Source organism: Armigeres subalbatus, chromosome 2, assembly GCF_024139115.2.
Source record: "Armigeres subalbatus isolate Guangzhou_Male chromosome 2, GZ_Asu_2, whole genome shotgun sequence".
NCBI classification, from domain to species: domain Eukaryota; kingdom Metazoa; phylum Arthropoda; class Insecta; order Diptera; family Culicidae; genus Armigeres; species Armigeres subalbatus.
The window spans coordinates 421397095-421418706 of NC_085140.1; the positions used below are offsets into that span (position 1 = coordinate 421397095).

At 37.5% G+C, this 21612-nt stretch overlaps 1 protein-coding gene across 1 annotated transcript; it reads right to left on the reverse strand.

The window, feature by feature from the left end:
* Positions 1 to 4313: 4313 nt before the first annotated feature.
* LOC134213449 (uncharacterized) lies at positions 4314 to 20983 on the reverse strand. Its single transcript, XM_062692512.1, has 5 exons — positions 20691 to 20983; positions 8803 to 9544; positions 6618 to 8482; positions 4612 to 4814; positions 4314 to 4553 (listed from the first exon to the last, which is right to left on the reverse strand). Exons 1-5 carry the CDS (start codon positions 20825 to 20827, stop codon positions 4447 to 4449), a joined length of 3054 nt encoding a protein of 1017 aa, XP_062548496.1. The 5' UTR covers positions 20828 to 20983; the 3' UTR covers positions 4314 to 4446.
* Positions 20984 to 21612: the final 629 nt, after the last annotated feature.

Here is a 21612-nt window from a genome sequence, read left to right on the forward strand (position 1 = left end):
ATTGTTTCATAAAACCGAGCATAAAACTGAGTTTTCAGCCGGAAAAAATTTTCAGCTGCCAGTAAACTACAGCCTTGCAAATTGAGCCCAAAAAACAACTATGTTTGCTTAGATCACTTCTGGTGTGTTGTGTGATCTTTCATGGAATTGTTGGCATAGTTACCATGCATGGCACTATAGCAACCTTAGCAACATCAACAACTTTTAGCACTAAGTTATTTTTTTTTTCGGAATCGAGCTGCATAAATGTTTAATTATCAAAATATAATTGACTCAATCTGCATTTTCCGGCAAAAATCCATAATATTCATATATATATTTTTTTTATTTGATCTCTGCCCATGCCTGTCAGAGTCTCATTTTGATCCGGTTATCTGCCTTTGTCCATCAGAAACCGTAACACTTCATCTCCGCCTATGTCCATCAGAGACTACTCGCAATTTCATTTTTAGGATCTCTGCCCATGTCCGTCAGAGTCCAATTCTTTTTTTTTTTTGGTTGTCTGCCTTTGTCCATCAGAAACCATTTCTTATTGGTCTAGTCTTTGTTCATAATAAGACAAATTAAATTGATTCAAACCTTCTACCGACGACGCCATTGTAGAGAATTGACAATTGATGTCTTTTCGAACCAAGATTAGACCAATAACTGATTTCAATCTAGAGCTTTCAAACAAACCTTTTCTACACGCCTGCTTATTTATAATTGCTTTTATTTATAGAGGTGCATAATTTTCTTTTATTATCATTATCGTGATATCGTTGTTATAGAGATTTTTTAAGCTAATGAATGGGTCTTCTCTTATTCCTCACAATATCGGATTAAAGTATCGGCCAAAAATGAGAAAAAAAAACAGAACACTAAATTTCAAAATGCACAAAAATCTTGAAAAATCTTATTTCTTCAAAAATCTTTATATAATCAATTAATTAATCTTTATATAAAGATATCTTTATCAAAAAATATTAAAAAATCTTTATAAATAAGATAAATCTTTATATGTGGCAACACTGCCCACCGAGCATTCTGACCAATGTTGCATATAAGAAGGTGCTGAAAAAAAAAACACAAAGGACTTATTCGGAATTATTATTTGTATGAAAATCTCGCTTGGGCAGTTCTGGGTAGCTGGGTAGCACCAGCCATTCTTATAACGGGGTAATTTTTTAATTCTCGTACTGTCACTTTTAAGTTTAATTCTCCAAATGAGACAGACCCTAAACCTACCACATATTTTTTCGTTGACTTTGCCTTATTTTTAAAAATCGAGCCTTAGATGCCTTTCGTTATACTGATTTCAAAAAGTTAACTCCTAGTGTCCTAGTGTCCTCCGCTGTAAGCACGAACAAAGTGGGTGATTCATTTTCTACTATGTCTAGGAAAGCATAACCTTTTCGAACTTTTGGGTTTTTAGACAAGGTAATTATAAAAATTAAGAAAAATCTAGAGAGTAAATTATTTTTAATCAAACCATGAAAACAGTCTTCAGTCGAAATGTGAAGGAAATTAACAGGTCCGTACGGAAATTGATATAGAGTGCGGCACTTTAATCATCAGCTTAAGACAAAATTCCGAATATTATTTATATTCGGCTTTAATAGTACGTTCAGATTATGAGCTATATCACTTGATATAGAGCATCTTGACATCAATGTTTGTACATCTAGTTTTCACTGGAAATAATGCATATGGCATCTCATGTCAAGATTCGCTATATCAAGTGATATAGCTCATAATCTGAACGTAGTCTAAGTTATGCTGATCTCATAAAATTGAAATACGTTTAATCTCAGTGTACTTCTCGAGAGTTTTTTTTAGCATAATTTAAATGTGGTTTTAATATATTTTAATTGAACGTGTAACATACATTGTAGGATACAGTGTCAATTCACTCACACAAACAAACATAGTATCACCTCGGCTCACCGACAGCGCTGCTAACAGTGTCGCCCGATTTCAGGCTGTGTTGCCAGTCTTCTTGATAATGTGGTCTTCGACATCGGTGTGAGTATGGACTGCACATGCCAAGGTAAGGAGGGTCGTATCGTAAACTGTTGGCACCTATCGCTATCGACAACCTCAAGGCATAGCAAGGAGAGTAGAGTAAGCTTCCAAGTACGACTTAGGTACATGGTATGTTAGAGGCGTGCACCGAAGTCAACCTCGCATGGCATTTCAGAAGAATCTAAGAGAATCTAAGTAAGTCCCACATGGTGTGTCAGGAAAAGTGGCAGGGTGAGCTAGTATGATTGGATGCTCAAGTGGATGGATGCATAAGTCTCAAAATGGTGTACTAGAGCGTGAATCAGGTGGAAGGGTGAGCATCCAAGCAAGTCTCTTCTTCTTCTTCTTATTGGCATTACATCCCCACACTGGGACAGAGCCGCCTCGCAGCTTAGTGTTCATTAAGGTGAAGGTGGGTTGAGTACCAAAACAAAGCTTTGATAGTATTGGTACAATAAAAACTTTCATATACTGTAGTAGTATTGGTGTCGTATTTATAAAACAACAAAGAATATTAGTAGGGTGGTTCAAAAAACGATCCAGCACCACCACGCTCACTCGATTCCGTCCCATGCTCCGAGTGTCCTCAAAAAACCGATTTGAACAAAAACTAGTTGAGCGCAAGCCGGTTCAAGTTTGTATGAAAACTAGTATGGGAAACTAAACCTTTTATTACACTGGCTACGGCGCCTCCCCTCCAAACGCTGGCGGAAAGAGAACCCACATAGGGGAAAGCAACATTCCAGAGACTTCAGTGAACGAAAACCGCACCGCAGGAAAGATCCATTGATTACGTAACGCAAATATAGCATTTTATACTCCACTAACCCTTGTGTCACACTTTTTGTATGAAGTATCTGCCCCTGGTACGATAGTGTAGACTAGACTAGACTAGAAGTATCTGCCCCTGGTGCGATAGATATCACAGACAAATTCTGGGTATTTTGTTGAATTGCACGTTTCACTGATGCCTTCTGCGAAGCCTAATTATCATGCGAAAGAATCGCAACCTCGATTAAAATCGACTCCCAACTATTGGAACGACCATTCAATATGGATTGTCTATGGGAAGCTCTTAAATATTTCATCCAGTCATATGGTCTCCCCCCTCGCCATCGCCCAATGACGGAGTGCCAGAATCAGAATAATGTTAAATTCAACCTCGCCATATCAACTGTCATACAAACCTGAAACGACCTGCGCACGGTAAGCCTCTATTCAAACCAGCCCAAACCATTGGATGACACCCAAATTATAAATCATAATCAACTGAGCGTGGCGAAGCAAAATTATTTTTTGAACCACCCTACTTATTAGTTTGCTGTTGCCGGTGCCGGTGCACCGCGGTGTTTACATTCGCTCCGCGATCAGTTTTTAATCGTTTTTTACGGGCAAAACTAGCAGTTTATACTAAGTTTTCGGTTCAAATAAGTGACTGATTTCAAAAAGTGGTGTTTAATTTGCATTCTATCAACATTTCGGGCTGCTCATGTGCGGAGCAGTGAGTAAAAACTGGATTTTTCCAATGCCCTTTGAGAAGAAGTGAAGTGCAGTGATGAACCCACCAAATCGCGAACGGCTATTAAATTGGCACGAAACTGCTGATTTATGCTACAATTTGAGCCGGAATACATAGGATTCATTGAAGAAACATGTTCATTATCACGGGAAGTAAGGAAATATGCTGTGAACAGGTTAGTAATTTGAATATTAAACTTTTGTTCGATGCTGTTCGATGCATTCGAATGTTGGTGGGAGAGGAGTGCGGGAGGTGTGGGGTTGGCCCGTGGAAGGTCCGGTGCCATATTGGCGGCCATCGTGGTACTCTTCCAACTATGTCCTTAAGCACTTCCACAGTTATTAACTGCGAGGTTTCTAAGCCAGGTTACCATTTTTGCATTCGTATATCATGAGGCTAGCACGATGATACTTTTATGCCCAGGGAAGTCGAGACAATTTCCAATCCGAAAATTGCCTAGACCGGCACCGGGAATCGAACCCAGCCACCCTCAGCATGGTCTTGCTTTGTAGCCGCGCGTCTTACCGCACGGCTAAGGAGGAGCAAGTCTCACATGGTATGAATGTCCGGTGTGTGCATTTACCACACTTATTCAAATTCAACAGATTGAATCGAACAAGGAATCGTCACCACTTGGGGATAAATTTGGATTTTTTAGTATCCGGTAAACACGGTTTACTGTCACTCTAGTGGTAGATAGTTCAGAGTTCAGACACATCAACCAAAACTTACAAAAGTTCAACAAGTGGGTATAATATATAATATTTATAATATAAAATGAAACACATACTTTGAAGTGTCTAATGTGTATAACTTTATTCGATTAGTTAAATTTGGCTGATTTCATTAGCCAACAAACAAAAACTTAAATAGATCATCCTTTATCAAAAAGGAAATAGCAACGTCAAGGGATATTAAAAAACTCAAAATTTTAACGAGTAGATTTCTCCTTCCGAATTGATCTCCTGGGCTACTACGTAGCCTTGCACAGATTGCTGCTGTGTCAGTGTCGATGCTACCTTGGATGCGTCTGCAGAAAAAAAAAAGATTTATTATGTTTCGATATTGCAGTTATTTTGTAAGCCTACCTTTAACGGCGCAAGTATGTGCCGCACAGGGGAAAGCCAATTCTTTCGGCATACACCGGATTGATTCGCGCTTAACCGAAGCTACGTTACCATAGTCAATAAACTGCACGACAAATATGTTCTTCTCTGGTTTCGGTTGAATGCAGACAGCTCGATACCACATTTTGTCGACGTCGAATATCGCAATACACAACTCGTCGAGGCTGAAACAAACCAAATTTAGAAGATTATTGTACTTAGTTGAATATTGTGTCGTAGTACACAATTCCGCCTATTTAAAATAAAAAACAAAGAAGTCGGTCAATTTTATTTGGAACCTGTGGATCGTCTGAGCGAGCATCTCATCGAAACACGAGTCGATGACGATGTTGTCTACTGCAAGTGATAATAAAATGAAGATTTGACTCACGTCCCTCCAACAACGGCGCCAGAAGCATAACGCACCAGCATATTGATGATGAGATGGGTAAGACATCCTTAAGAGAATTGTGGTCAAAACATACCCGAAAACCAGCTGTTTAATCTTTTAGAACTGATAATTTTACTGATCACGGTATTCAAAACTACGAGCTGCATATATGATAGGAAAAATATCATATACTGCCGTGAATCGCATATCTGTCCCATCTTTGCTGGGTTTCCTATTCATATGGGACAAATATGCGATTCACGGCAGTATAGGCACAGACAAACAGACATAACAAATTGAACTTCACTCATCAAATTCATCGTCGTTCAAACACTAACGACATCTGCTGATTTCAGTTAGTTGGGCAAATCACGAACCAGATGTCGATAGTGAGCAAACGTCAAACTCAAGCAAATCCGATGCGCGCGCCACGAGCGATCGATTGGCCAACTCATGTTTTTTTTACTTGACCAGTAAATCAGTTAACGATGGAAATTTGATGAGTGTTATGTCTGTTTGTCTGTGGTATCGGTATTGGAACATTCATAGTAGATATCTACCACATTTTACATTTCCTAAAAGGGGATGGGATTCGAACGAGTTTTGAGCGCAGGCATACTGCAACAACGTAGTGATCGAATTCAATATTTGCACTGCAGTCGTTGAACAGTTGTGTCGTTGAACAGGTAAAAAGTAAAGTTACGAGTCGCCATTTTCACGGTAGGCTGGAAAGTTTCTGCATCGCTGGCCGTTATCGTTCGATCCGTTTTGTAGACCGTCATGCCTCCCGCAATTGGGGCTTATTAAAAGAAATTTATCATGGGTTGTAGCCCCCCGAATCCGAAACGTCTCTCACTGCATGCTACCTATCGAGAGTATATACAGACATGATAAGTGAGAGGCTTTCTCATTTGTGGAGTTTGCCATTCCGCCGGTCCGTATTCGGCTGGTCACTGGTATCGGTGAATGTTGCCTAACGGTGGGTGGCTTAGTGGATGAATGTTGTGCTGATATTGACATCTCTATTGTAAGGGTATTCATATTGCACAGATTCTATACCACACATCATTCTTCTTTGAATTAGAACCCTGGCGGTCTATACATTTCCTCTCTGCCTATTTGAGCGTTCATGTCGCCGATGACGATTTTGACGTCCCGCAGTGGGCATCCATCGTATGTGTGCTTCAGCTTTTTTTCTCGTCGTCGAACTTCCATTCGTGTGGGCAGTGCACGTTGATGATGCTATAGTCGAAATAACGGCCTTTTATCCTAAGCTTGCACATTACGGGTGCCAATGAAAATGACATTTTCGAATTTCAAAAAACGACATTGCTCACAAGTTTCATTACCCCAAAATATGACGCCATGCTAAATTTGAGCTCAATCAGGCATGATTAAGGGGTGCCTAAAATTCATCAACGTTTTGAAATTTTTACCCATGATAATGCAAGAAGTGTAAACCGAAGAACAAGTTAACAAGTTGGAGTCCTTTGGCATCAAAAAAAAATCCTTTGCACGTTTCAGCTACGGAAGAGTTAATGCCTTTCTTGATATGACTAACTTATATCTTAATTATATCCAATTTTAGAAAACTTACCTCGGTGCGTAACCATCACCACCGCATCTGGAAGCCAACTTGTTGACTTCATCGGTCAACGTTGCGTACCGTTTCATGTTTTGTTCCGTCACTTCGCATACGGTTACCGCACCTTGCGCCAAATCACCATCGTCAAAAATAGTTAACTTGATACCGCTTTTTCCCGTGGGAAGCGGAACCATTTCCAGATCGTTGATTGTCATAACCGAATGTACAGCCGGTTCTGCCTTCTTTCGTTCGTCCTCTTCTCGAGCCTTTCGATCTTGTTCAGTTTTCTCGGCCGCCGCTCGTTCGGCTTCAAGTTTTTGCTCCTCTTTGGCCTTACGTTCGGCTTCCAGTCGTTGCTGTTCTTCTTTGGCCTTAGCTTCGGCTGCTGCTGTCTGTGCCTTTTGACGTGCGGCTTCCTCATCTTGTTCCCGTTTCTTCTTGGCAGCTGCCTCTGCTTCTAGTTTCTTCTTGGCAGCTGCCTCTACTTCTAATTTCTTCTTGGCAGCTTCTTCTACTTCACGTAACTTCTTGTCGTGATGTTCCATAAGGATTGTGGCCAACGAACGACTGGTGCTCATATCGATCAGCTTTACCCCGTACATGTATGATCCACCTTCAAACATCATTCGGAACTCACGCTTCCCTGTTCGGAAGGCGTCTAATTGATCGATCACACAGGCCTGATCTTTGATGGCGGATACGTTCATGTCTCGGATCTGAACCTTCACCGTATATACTGGTAAGTTATTCACAAATCCATTCGTAGTGTACAGCTGCTGCAGTGGAGTTTTTCTAATATGTCCATTATCAAGATCCAAAACCTCAATCTCTGCTGGAGAGATGATCGATAACACACGTGCTCGGTACGGCATCATAACGTCGTCCACAGCAACAATAACGTCTTTTACATTAGGAGTTGTGGTTAAACGTGTCAAGGTCGGCATTACTGATTGCAAGAGCTCAGTGTAGACATTGACTTTTCCTTTGGGACAAATGATTATGGATCCAACATCCAATACAGAAGAGATCTTAACAATGCTCTTGTCTTGTGGTATATGGGGCCAATAATTGATTCCAACACGTTTTAAATCGCAAACGAAATCCACGAAATCAACTTCCGCTATGGTACGCTTTCTTTCGGCATCCTTCATCGTGCATATCATTTTGCGTTGCTGTTTACTGAAGTCTAGCCGATCAAAGCTGAAAGCGAAACTTGGCATGTAGCAAAATTTCTTGAAATCCTGGTCACTTATGGTCACTTTGTTTAAGTCCATTTGCAGTACCAGCCACGGCTTATTTTTATACTCATCCGGCAAGGACCGCATATCTTGCGCGTTCACCAATTCTACCGTTCCATTGTCGACCGTGTAGACAATTCGGTTGTCCTCATATTGTTCGATGATTTGCGCCCGAGACCATCCTACGACTGCAATTTTTACGCAGACCAAATCTCCTATTTTCGCGTTTTCCACCTTCGGGAAATGAGGCGCTGCTTCGGGCATCTGACTGTACAGCACCTTCATGATAGGCAGAACAGGTTCTGAAGAAAGCAAGATCAAGGCCTTTCGCGAGGATAGAATGGCAACAATTCCACCTTCTCCAATAGTCTGATTGTAGGTTCCTATTAATTGCAACAAGCTCACGGGATCCGAATCAATTTCTACGATCTTAAGATCTGCCTCTGATCGAACAATGCCAATCCGAATGGTTTCCGTCAATTCGAGAGGACGCTTCAGATTCTGAACTTCGATCATAAATGCAAACGCACGAAGGTTCTTCATCAGCGGGAGTGGGGTACGCAATTCGGTGATGGGCAGCGTCACTTCGTTGCCGTAATCGATTAGACGAACTTTGACCAAACATTTCGCAGCATCAACCTAAAAATAGACAACAAAATAATGTTTGTTCCATTACCAAATTCAGCATGACTGGAATTCATAAAGTTTTATAATTGAAATACATGACATTATAACATAAATCTACACATGACCCAAAAGTATCTTTAAAAGTACATTTTTCTATCGACGTTTTTGTTGCTGCGGACAACGTTATGATGCCGCACCGAGCACGTGTGCTATTGATCACATCTCCAGCAGAGATTGAGGGTTTGGATCCTGATAATAGGCATATTAGAAAAACGTACTTTTAAAGAAACTTTTGGTTTGCTGTGAACCCTAATTCCCCACATATTACTTACTTTTTCCAAAATCACAACTCGATAGTAGAGACCTTCGTACGGAGCAGCGTAGATGTCTTCAACCTGCACGTTATCGTATTTGATTGAATCTTCCTTAGGGTTGATCTGTCCGTTTATATCCCGCAATAGCTTATCGCACTGGGTTTCGTGATCCCCCGAAATGACCCAGCACCGTTTGGGCTGCTTGGGCACAATATACTGGACGATCACATCGAAAAACTCTCCTTCCGCTTTCTCCAACGGGAAGTGTAGGAGCCAATCTTTTCGCTGCTTCACCGTCCCTGGAGCTGTACCAGACGGAACTGTTGCAATAGTTCTTTCCAGATTCTTTTTGTGATTTTTTATCATTTCCAGCTTCAAGTTAGCCAAGGATTGTGGCTTCACAGCGTCGACGATATCCGTAGCGTTTGCTTCATTCATATTGTTGTGTTGAAGGATTTCATCAATTTTCATTTTGGCCATTCGCTTCTCGCAGTCCACTGCTGTTACCACGATATTCTGAGCTTTTTTCGATGGACTTCCGCCGCTCGGTTCCTTTTTATCCAACCCATTTTCGCATCCATCCGGAAGCGATGCTGTTGCTTCCCGATCCACTGACGCCTCGACAGATCCCATGGGGAAATTGGGCTTACGCATTGGCTTCAACGCACGGCCATTGTTTGCCATTATCCGGTTCGATCTCAACGGCAGCGTGACGCCACCGGCCAGTACTTCCAAATAGCTGTCATTCGGATGCAGTTTACTACAAAAAACATAAATCAATATTAATTAGGGGAAACGCGAAAGGAGGAAAGCACATAAGGCGTAATACGAAAGGCAGTTTTAACGAAACGAGGAACGACACAAAAGACCGAAACACGAAAGGTAAAATCACAAAAAGCAGAATTGTTGGGATGTTTTAACCTAGGCGGACATTTTGAACTGAACTAACAGATCATACGGCTGGCTTTTTTCTGTCATAAGATATCCTCTGGTCTTTGATCGGTCATTCAAATTTAAATTTAATTGAATTTGAAAATTAAAAAAATAGATGGAAAACGCTTCGTCGACATAATAATGTTATTCAAACACCGCAGGGCACTTGACTCAACCTTTGACAGTTGATACATGGGCCTGACGTTTTGGGCTGATAGTTCATTTGTTTTGATAAGTCTCATAGCCTATTCAGATTACGCCATTAATGACATAATAATTGGCGTTTCAGGGTAAATACGCTTTATGATGTCATTATTTACGTAATATTCCATACATTTTGCGCTGTCAAAAGATACCCTCTAAAAAGAATTTATTACGAACAATTATTACGAGAGAGCTTCCGTTCTAACTGGAATGCAGGGAGAAATTCAACAAAACAAAACTGACAAGCGTCACGCTCTCTTTACCAGAGAGAAAATTCTCTCTGTTTTCATTTCGTTTCGTAGTTGACAGTCATGCTCCACTCCAACTCAAACCGTCGTTAGAAGCGGACCACAAAAGCGAAAGTTAAGAGCCAAGCGTCAAGTGTAGTGAAGCAATTAGAAACCGCGTGTTCGGAAAAAATTTCATAACCTTAAATTTCTAGTGTTTTTTTTATATCCTCGTTTAATTAATAATTTTAATCAGTAAATAGTTGTAAATAGTTCAAAGAGTAAGATTTCGTTTAATAGGTTCTAGTGGATAAGTTGTAAATAGAAATAAAAAAGAGAAAATCGATATTTTTAGATAACCTAGGTTTAAAAAAAGAAGAAGGGGACGCCAAGTCCATGCTTGGGTAACACCAAACATGGCTTCCGCACAACCAGACAACACAAAACTGCCACCAGACAAAGGTAAGGATTGGATGGATACCAATTTACCCCACACAGACGAAGAAGAATCATTTGAAGGATTCTTCGAACATGAGAAACAAACACAAAAAGAATATCAACAAAGAAAAAGACGAGAAACCAACACACACCAAGAAAAACAAGTAAAACAACTCAAAAAATCACAAACACAACACTACACAAGATCACAAACACAAAATCCAAGTATCGATGACGAACAAACAACAAATACCAACAAAAACCAAACAAACGAGAAAAAAGCAAACAATCACAAAAATACAAATCAAAATCAACAAACCATATGGGTCACAAACACACAACACGATGTCTTATTCATTGAACCTATTTCAATCAAGGAAGGGGATAATCTACTCGAACCAATGGAGGTGGGTAAATTCCTTCATGACCTAGGGTTAGACCAATTCACCGAATTGAAACGAGCAGGCCAATACAGATACAAACTTATTTACAAACACAAGACGCAGAAAAGATTCTCAACTCTACACAAACACTGAAAGATAACAATTACAAAGCTTTCATTCCAAGGATGTTACTCGAAACAACAGGTATACTTAAGAACATTCCTGTCTCACTCACGGAAAAAGACATATTTCAGAACACGATCTCAGACAAAACAATTACAAGAATCGAAAGAATCAAACGACGCAAAGACCCACGTGACTCACAATCCACCCTTATTGACACACGATCAATTAAAATCACCTTTGAAGGGCCAGAGCTACCACGAATGGTACAAATCTATGGTGTATGCGAAAAACCGGAAATCTACATCTACCCAGTTAGGATATGTACGTCATGTTGGAGATTAGGGCATAAGCAAACGGCTTGTAAAAGTAAAAAAACATGTATCACTTGTGGCAAATACATTACAGACGAACACACACGTTGCGATGAAAACGAAAAGAAAAATTGTCGAAACTGCGGAGGAAATCACCTCCCGACTTACAAAGAATGTCCAGAGCGAGTTAGAATGGAACATATAAATGTAACAATGACAGTAAATAAAATGACCTTTCAGGTAGCCGAACAGTTTTATCCAAAACCCAACATAAAGACTTCCAACAACTTTGCGTTGCTAGAATCTGCCGTTGAATTCCCACAACTGGAACAATCAAGTACGACAAATACAACATTCAGACGAGTAAATCAGAAGCCCGCACCCAAACTAGATTACAGAACATTGATACAAAACATTACAAAGAACGACACTCAAGAACATCCAAGAAAACAAAGAACAGAAATACAAAAAAACACTTTCCCGACTGTTGAAAACCACCATGAACAAGTTCAAGTAATCAGAAACAATCCACACAAAGTCACAGAAACAGAAAAGATGCAAACCGAACAAGAAAACTTGACCAAACAACTACAAAAAATTCTCGAAAAAATTACAGACAAAACCAGTGATAACAAACTGGAATCAGATGTACTTCTGATAGAAATAGCTTCTATAATCCAAAACATAATAACATTCACCAAATCTCAACACAATAAGTGACACCATAGTTAGGCACATTCATAGACCATTGTTTTCAAAGTGATTTAAATATATCACAAATAAACATTCACAGCATAAGACCACTACACAAAAGAGAGAAACAATAAAAACATATTTAAAAAATAAAAATATACATATATTCCTTCTTCAAGAGACTTGGCTGAAGCCAGACGAAAAATACAAATTTCTCAATTATAATCTTGTGAAAAACTGTAGACCAGATGGTTACGGAGGCACAGGTATATTAATACATCCTACACTAATATACGAGGAAATAATAATGACTGACATAGATTTAGAACTAACAGCAATAAAAATTAAAAACATCAAACAAACAATCATATTTATATCACTATATATACCACCTGACACACCACTAACAGAAATAAAAGATCCACTCGAAAAACTTTTTAATTATATGACCCACAGTACAATACCGGTATTCCTAGGAGGAGATTTTAATGCCCATCACCCTATATGGGACAATGTATCTAATAAAACGGATAGGAGAGGCGAATTCATTTGTGAATTATTTGAGAACAATGACATCACTTTCTTAAATACAGGAGTAGCAACTAGATGGGAAGATCTTAATTGCATATCTTCAGCAGTAGATTTGACGATAACTACACCAGACATAGGACCATTAATAAATTGGGAAACAAGCACAGAGGATATAGGTTCAGATCACAAACTAATAGAATGTAAGATTACCTTTTTCAACAAATTCAAGGATAATACACAAAGAATAATAGTAAGCAAAAAAAATGCTGTAGAAAACCTCAACCAAATAGACCCAAAAACAATACAAAACATTGATGATCTGAACAAACAAATAAATGAAGCATTAGAGAAAGCTACATACAAAATAAAACCCAACAGTAAAAAACAAATAAAGCCTTATTGGAATGAAAACATCAAAAATTATATGAAATTAAAAACAAAAAGCACAAAGAATTCAGAAACAATCTCGCAAGAGCAAACAAACATAAATTAAAACAAGCAGAACTAAAATTCAAAAACGCTCTAAAAAACCAAGTATTGGAATATAGGAAGAAAATGCTAGATCAGATAAACGAACAGACAAAAGTTAACGAAATGTGGAAAATAGTTAGATGTGTTAGTGGAAATTTCAAGCATAAGGATAATTCAGAAATAATAAATAACAAAGACTTAGCCACCAAATTTATGGAACTAAATTTTAAAGAAGAAAAAACTACTAACCAAATACTTACCCTAACCAACCATGACGTAGAAGAAGAAAAATTCCTAGCACCCCTGAACATTAAACACATGATGAAAACGATAAAAGAAAGAAAAGACTCATCTGCTCCTGGACAAAATAAATTATCATATTTTTTTCTAAAACAGATTAATCTAAATTTACTCACTAAAATATTAGAATTAACAAGCCAAGTATGGATGGATGAAAAAATACCAGAAGAGTGGTTGATAATAAAAATTATACCCATTCTGAAACAAGGAAAAGATAAACTCAAGGAATCATCGTACAGACCCATAGCGTTAATTAATATTAATTTAAAAATAATCAACAACGAAGTAAAAAAGAGACTTAACCTATTTATAGAACAAAATAAATTAATACCTAAATTATCATATGGTTTTAGAGAAGGATATTCTGCGATAAATTGTGTAAATCATATAAATTCGTTAATTATGGAAGCAAAAAGACAAAAAGAAATAGCCGTTACAATTTTTTTAGACTTAACAAAAGCATTCGATTCCGTAGACATTAATATATTAATGGAACAATTAGATAGCCTGAGAATTCCGAGAAAAATACTCAATTGGTTAAATCTTTACCTAAAAAATAGGAAAATAATTATACAAACCTCAAACGGAGAAATAACAAAAAACACTAATCAAGGCTTACCACAAGGGTGCCCTCTCTCGCCCATACTATTCAACCTGTATACCAGAACGCTTCATGACATAACAACAGACAAAACAGTATTCGTTCAATTTGCAGATGATTTCTCAATAACTATCATAGGTGAAACACTAGAAGAAGTAGAGTTAACAACTAACATTATATTAGATAATATCAAAGATAAGCTATCAACACTAAAAATTAATATTAATCCTGATAAATCGGCAGTAATACTATTTAACTCAAAATTCAACGATAAGATTAATGTTAAAATAGATGATAACCCAATAGAGCAAAAAGAACAACACAAATGTTTAGGATATATATTAGATAACAAACTTTCACATAAAATACACATAAATTTTGTAAACAATAAAATTAAGAAGAGACTAAACATAATGAAAATGATATGTAAAAAGAACGAAGGGGCACATCCCAAAACTGCATTAAAAATCAACAAGGCTGTCATAAGATCTCAAATCGATTATGGGCTTACACTTTATGGAGGAACGGCTAAAACAAATTTAACAAAACTTAATTCTACATTTAACTCATCACTACGTACTTGTTTAAGACTTCTAAAGTCAACACCAATCAATGTCCTTTATTCAGAATCCGGAGAAATACCTATACACCAACGAGCTAAATGGCTAGCCAAGAAAGAGGCTATCAAAACATTTTCATATAATAAACCTATACCTATTGTTCAACTAACATCTAAATTTCTAGAAATAGAAGAGTTACCGAAAAACTACACTTTTCTAGAATACACAATATTCCATAATAACTACTTAATAATATTGACCCATAGTCGTATGCATAACACCTTAGAAACAACACACTGTATAAATAAAACAAATAAATACAATTCGAGTGAAAATACCAGGAATTATAACAAAAAACATGAACAGTGAAACAATTAAAAAACTAACAATAAGTCATCTAAACGAAAAATACAACCAGTTTGAAAAAATTTACACGGATGGATCCAAAACGACGGACTCCTGCGGTATAGGAATATGGTGCGAAACAAATAACGAAGAACTGACGAGCGGAGTCAACAATTCTATGTCCATAATGAATGTTGAAATGATGGCAATTAACACAGCCATTGACATAATTAACACCAAAGAACATGATAAATTCGTGATATGCTCAGATTCGAAATCAGCCTTGACAAACATAAAAAACAAAAACACAAAAGACAATTTTATAACATATAACATAATACAAAAATTGAATAAAACAAACAAAACTATTCACCTACAATGGGTACCAGGCCATAAAGGAATCCCAGGAAATGACCATGCAGACAGATTATCCAAAGATGGTTGCAACAGTCAACAGATGATATTCACAAAAATCCCAATAAATGACACAATAAATCTAGCCAAAAACGAAACAATAGAAGACTGGATACAAGAATACACAACAATATCAACACAAAAAGGTATTAAACATTATAATTTACTTAAAAAACCGACATTGAAACCATGGTTTGACAATCTTGATCTTGACACAACACAAATTGTTACCATAGGAAGACTTAGAACATACCATACTCTAACAAAAGAAAAATTATATAAATGGAAATTAGCTCAAAACGACAAATGTGATGAGTGTGGGGTAACAGAGGACTCCGAACATATCCTATTACACTGTACAAAATACGTACAATCCAGAGCAAAATACACAATATTAACACAACAAAGAAACATTGACAGTCTTCTTAACCAGGCTAAAATCAAAGAATATCGAGATATATCTAAGTTTTTAAAAGAAAACAATTATAAACTTTGAAACTGGAAAACCTAAAGATCGATTTTTCACTCAATTGAACGCCTAGATTTAACTATAATTACTGGTAAAAATAAACCGGTGCCATTCATAAATAACTTGAGGAAAACAAAATCAGTAGAAATCGCGACCGATTAATAACAGGGCGATGGTAATGCCCTAAACTATAAGCTTCATGACTTGACATCCCTTGGCAGTATAGACTGGAAACGTCAGTCTCGCCACCCCGCAAAGAAGAAGAAGACAGTCATGCTCTTTCTGTCGCACCAGGGTCGAATGCATGTTAGATGGAAATCTTCTGAGCGCTGAAGAATAACTCGGATTGTGATGGTTTTGTGGAAAGCATTTTATATGATGAAAAATAATGATGATAATTATTTATTCTCCACTTATTCAACATGAATTGTTTAAAAAACAGATGCTCTCTAGAATTAACATGAAGTATTTAACTTAAACCTAGATTTAATAGAACAAATCGAATAAATTTTCAAAGTTCAAGGGCCGTAGGAATGGTTGTAAAACGAATATATTTCATGAATAAACATGATTTCATAAATTGTTTCAATTCTGCTCCTTGAATGGCTTAATATACTTTGGATTTCAACATTTTCACGTGGGACAACTGTACGATTTGAATGGGTTTATACATATAATTTATACATATTCATCCAACATCCAGTTTAAATTATATCACATTGACACGATTCGATTTTGTTAGAAGCTGTATCATTGATTGTCGAGTAGAACGCAATGGTTCAGTTTCCATTTTGAAAAAAAATAAATTGCTGAGTTGCCCTTCATACATGGAGATACTGGTGGAAATACATTTTAGTTCGATAATATTTCTTGAAAATTGGTCCAATCGTCCTTTTTTATTTATTTGTGAGAATTCCCAAAAGTATCTAATTTTTTCTATCAAATCTCCGTTCGATCATTGTACAGAATCAAAATATTTTTAAACTTAAACATAAATTGAGGAATAGTCTGATTCTCCGAAGAACGGCACACCTAACTAATGAATGTAGCTTCGCTCATTATCCTTAATGAGAGCTTCAAATATTCTTCGAAAATCCTTTTCATATATTTTTATATTTTTTTCGTAGAAACTTTGCTCAGAAAAATGTTCGATTGTCGCCACACAAATGCTTGATTTCGCAAATTAAATTTTAAAACTCTCCTTGAATTCAACCCTGTATTAGCGTGCAAATGAGGAAGCATGGAAACGTCAAGATATATTATCTTGCTGCAGTCTGAACACCTCGTGATAATTGGATACCCTCTCACTTAACAAAGTCATAAATAGCCCAATCTGAATAGGCTATCAAACACAAAAATATCATTTTTACTGATACTGACTCTTATTAGAATTTATATAACATCGGTTCATGTATTCTTGACCGATGCACTATCGTTTACAACCATAAACGATGTAGAGCTGTAGGACCCAATTCACCGAAAGCAAAAAACGTCTGCTGGGCATTTTGTCTTTTCCTGCACACCATCTGCTTTGACGTTGACTTCTGGACGTGCTGACACAGCACTGGTTTCGTTGCACAGCGAGTGGCTCAATTTTCACTATCGGAGTGTGTTGGTTAGGCTGCCAATGAAAATCGACTCTTCGAATTCCAAAAACGGGTATGCTCAGGTAGGTAGAAGGTGTATCATCTCCTCGAAAAAAGTCCTTATGCAAAATTTCAGCTCAATCGGACTTCGTAAAGTGTTTGACCAAAGCGGTCAAAGTGACTGTTTCGAAACACGAAAAACTTATTATTATTAATATCTTTATTATTGAGGTTTTCGGCCCTGGACCGGTTCGCCTCGTACGAAAAACTTCCCAAGGGGGGGTTGGGAGGAGAGCGGTACGGAAAAGTTATGCCAAAATGCCAAATGCCAAAATGCATGAAAAATGTCGAGATCTGATGTCACACCGATTTTTTTTATTGTTTGAGACTCAAAATCAATTTTTTTGTTTTTAATGCCAAATGTCTTAAAAATGCATGAAACGTCGAGATCTGGTGTTATTTAAAAAAAAAAAGATTAGTCCACCTGCCACGATGCCTTTCTCGATTCAATCGTTTGGTTTCGCCGTAGTGTGATACACATAATAAATAATTGCCTACATTACGGCTCTTGCAAACGCTGTATAAAGAATCAACCAAACAAGCTTCTTATATGGCTCAACACACCATTTTTTCATAACTTTTGAACGCAATGACTCATCGTGATTATATTCAATGGTGATCAACTAGGATTTATCACCCGTCTTGCAACTTGTTGCGGGAAAATCGATAAGAATTACTATATAAAAAAATAGCTAATATTTTTCGAGGGCGACGCTGCGATCAACTAAACGATTGACTGTTAGGTCCAAAAACATCAACCCGAGCAAGATCGGGCAAATTTGACTAGTGATGATGATGATGATGATGATACTAGGGGAACTGCTCCTTGATTTCATACCATGTACCCAAATTAATACCATCCAAAAACAAAGAATTGGTGCACGAAATGTTTTATTTCTCATTTTTGTGATTTTTTTCAGCAGTGAGCACGCCGGATAACAGCAAAACACGACACAAATCGACCCTAAATTGCCTGTTTTGCGAATGTTATTGATATAGGAGCATGTTATTAATAATGGAACAGATACCCTATCATCTATTGTAGCAAGGCACCTGCCGATAGCACTGGCCATATCTGACACACGATTTGATCATGATTATATTATTGTTTGTATTTCATCAAACTACTGTATGAAGGGCCAAAAATGGGTGGGGTCGTTCCATAAGCAGAGACACTTATGCGAATCCACGGGAAGAATAGAGAATTTCCTTCCAGAAGAAAGTTCGTACATACAAAAATATAATCTAGCCCTCGTTTCCCAGATTGACCCAATAGATGGGGAGAAGAGCCCGCCCTTTATCCACGAGATGTTAACAATAGGAAGTTGGCGATTCCACTCTTCCTATCCAAATCGCTTCAATCGGGTGCCCTGGTGGTTAATTAATATTTCTACGTTATTTTCATATAGTTTTTAATGTAAATTAATAATATATATATGTACTGGAATTGGCCCACCAAATGTACGTTCTGGAGCAGTTGAAAGTCAGAGTTAGTGGATCATGAAGGCATTATCAGCCTCAAGGACTTCAGGAAATTGTTGAGAATCGCCACAATCAATTGATTGTGAGTTTGAATCACATCGTTTCCTTCCTGTGTCTTCCAAAACGAATGGAAATTTTGATCATGACGAGGTACGGGATAGGGATGCTGTTACTAAACCTACACCAACATTTGAATAGGGCGTAACAGCCAAAATTTATTCCTTCTGATTCCTCGTCTACATATATAGCTATATACGTAGATGAAGAATCAGTAGGAATAAATGTTGGCTGTTAAGCCCTTTTCAAATGTTAGTCTAGAAACATTCCAGTAAACGTGTGTGGACTTGGTGCAAAGGAGTCCCACGTCTTATTCTGCAAGGTGGCATTGTTTCCTCGCCAGAAACGTTTCAAAAAGATTCAACTTTTTTTTTTGCCGGTGCGCTTTAGATTTGTAGCTAGAGAAGGTACAAAAATGGTTGAAATACAGTCGTCAGAAATACAAAATACCTTGGAAATATCAGCGAAGTCAGGCGACGAGGAACTTGACATCGGAGAGACTTTTTTTTTTTTTTTTTTAATCTTTATTAAGGTGTTTTTTTAATCTACAGACTAAGTTCAACACCGCATCGGAGAGACTGCATTTGGAGCTTTGATGCGGTAGCAATACATTCGAACGAGATCGGGCAGATTTGACTAGTAACCTATAAATATTACGAGCCTTCGAGTTTGACATTTCACTCCAGCGCCTTCTGGTGACAATGTCATACGAAACAGTGTTTCGTGTAACATGCTCGCAAGATGGTGGTAGAGGAGTTGAGCGATGGATTATTTAGAAAAATGTTCAAGCTGTTACGTCTGTTTGTCTGTGATTAATGTGTGTTTAAGCTTGATACAAAGTGTTCAATTTGCCTGCATACATGCACATGGTTGAGTCATTTCGATTTAGTGTGCTTTTCCGTTTGTTTACTATAGGCCTTTTCACGAGACGTTTAAAAACAGCTGATTTTATCGTCAATTGACAGTTCTTCTATGGAAGTGACAGCTTCGGGCTTGCAGGCCTGTTCAGCGGTTGTAAACAAGTGCAGTCTCGGCAGTGTCACATGAAAAGGCCTATAGAGATGAAAACCAAATATTGACTATATACCCCTGCAACATCTTTGTAAAAATTGTCTTATTTGCCGCTGTAGTTAAAACCAAAGCTATGATGAATTTAACTAGTGGAATTAAATGGACAGTACTTAATTCGTCTTAGACGGATGAATTTATTAATAATTCAACTTGTCGTAAGACGAGTTTGCACCTTCCCATTTAATTCCACCACTTGATTGTACCTTGACAGATACGTATTTCGACCTCAACAGTAAGGTCGTCTTCAGTGTTATGTACTTGACGGTACAATCTAGTGGTGGAATTAAATGGGAAGGTACAAACTCGTCTTACGACAAGTGAAGACATTCCACTAAAAAGCTCAAAATAATTTTTTTAATAAAATAATAATAGCTAACAAAAAAATGGTTGAAAATTACATCAAACAATATTTTTACGGCCTCGTTGGTAATACCTAATAGCCATTCGTTCGATCTCGAAACCAAAATATTACCCCAGGTGCTTTATTTATTTTCGAGAAAGACGCCTTGAATTTAATAGTTTTAATTTGAATATAGCCAACTATTCATTTTATCACCTATTCATCTACCCCACATCTGTATGGAAAACGAAGTAAATTATTCTACTTCAAAATTCGTTATTAGCCCTGTGAAATCAATACTCACGGAATCGCAACACAAATCTTTTTGTGTTCGGACCAATCGCGAATCTGACACTCTACGGAACAATAAACTTCTAAACAGCGACTGCACATCAATCCAGCAGGCTGCTGACAAAAGCCACATTTTTTCATGATATTCATGATTACAAACAGAGCACTTTTTTCTTTAAAACTGGTCAATTTCACCGATAATTTCGTTTAATCACAACACGCGGTATTCGGCCGATTCTGAAGCCAGAGAAACAACATTAACGGGCGTCCACATACGTTGGAAAATGAAGCAAGAATGATGAAAGCTTCGTGTTCCTTTCAAGCACAATGCGCTGGAAGCTCGCACGTTATTTTTCCAATCAGCGATGCCAGATTTTATTTGGCGGAATTGTTACTTCAGAAACGTGTGTTTGTAATCTGTGAACGTAGCCTCTCCACTTTGGGCTTTGGGCTTACACGGTTAAATCCCATCTACCCAAGATGAAGTTCAAACAACTCAAAATTAAGTTAATACTGGTTAATACTGATATAATAATCACAATATTTATATTCAAAATTTTATTATTAATTAATTATTATGACAGAAAAGTCCAACCCCGTACTGCTTACCGTTTTTAATTAAATTGCTATAATAATTAATTGCTATAATATATATATATATATATATATCGGGACTGCTTTGCGATTTGGGCGTAACTTATTTTGTAAACAAACATTGCTTCATGGATTCCGGACAATGCAAGCGTTTTCATCCCTAACTAATATCCTTATCTTGTAGAGGAAAGCTTAATCTGTCGAATCCATACCGTGGTTTCCTCATGAAATGCTTGTTTTAGCAGGAATTCCCCTTCCAATGTTTGTTTACAAAATAAGTTACGCCCAAATCGCAAATCAGTCCCGATATATATATATATATATATATATATATATATATA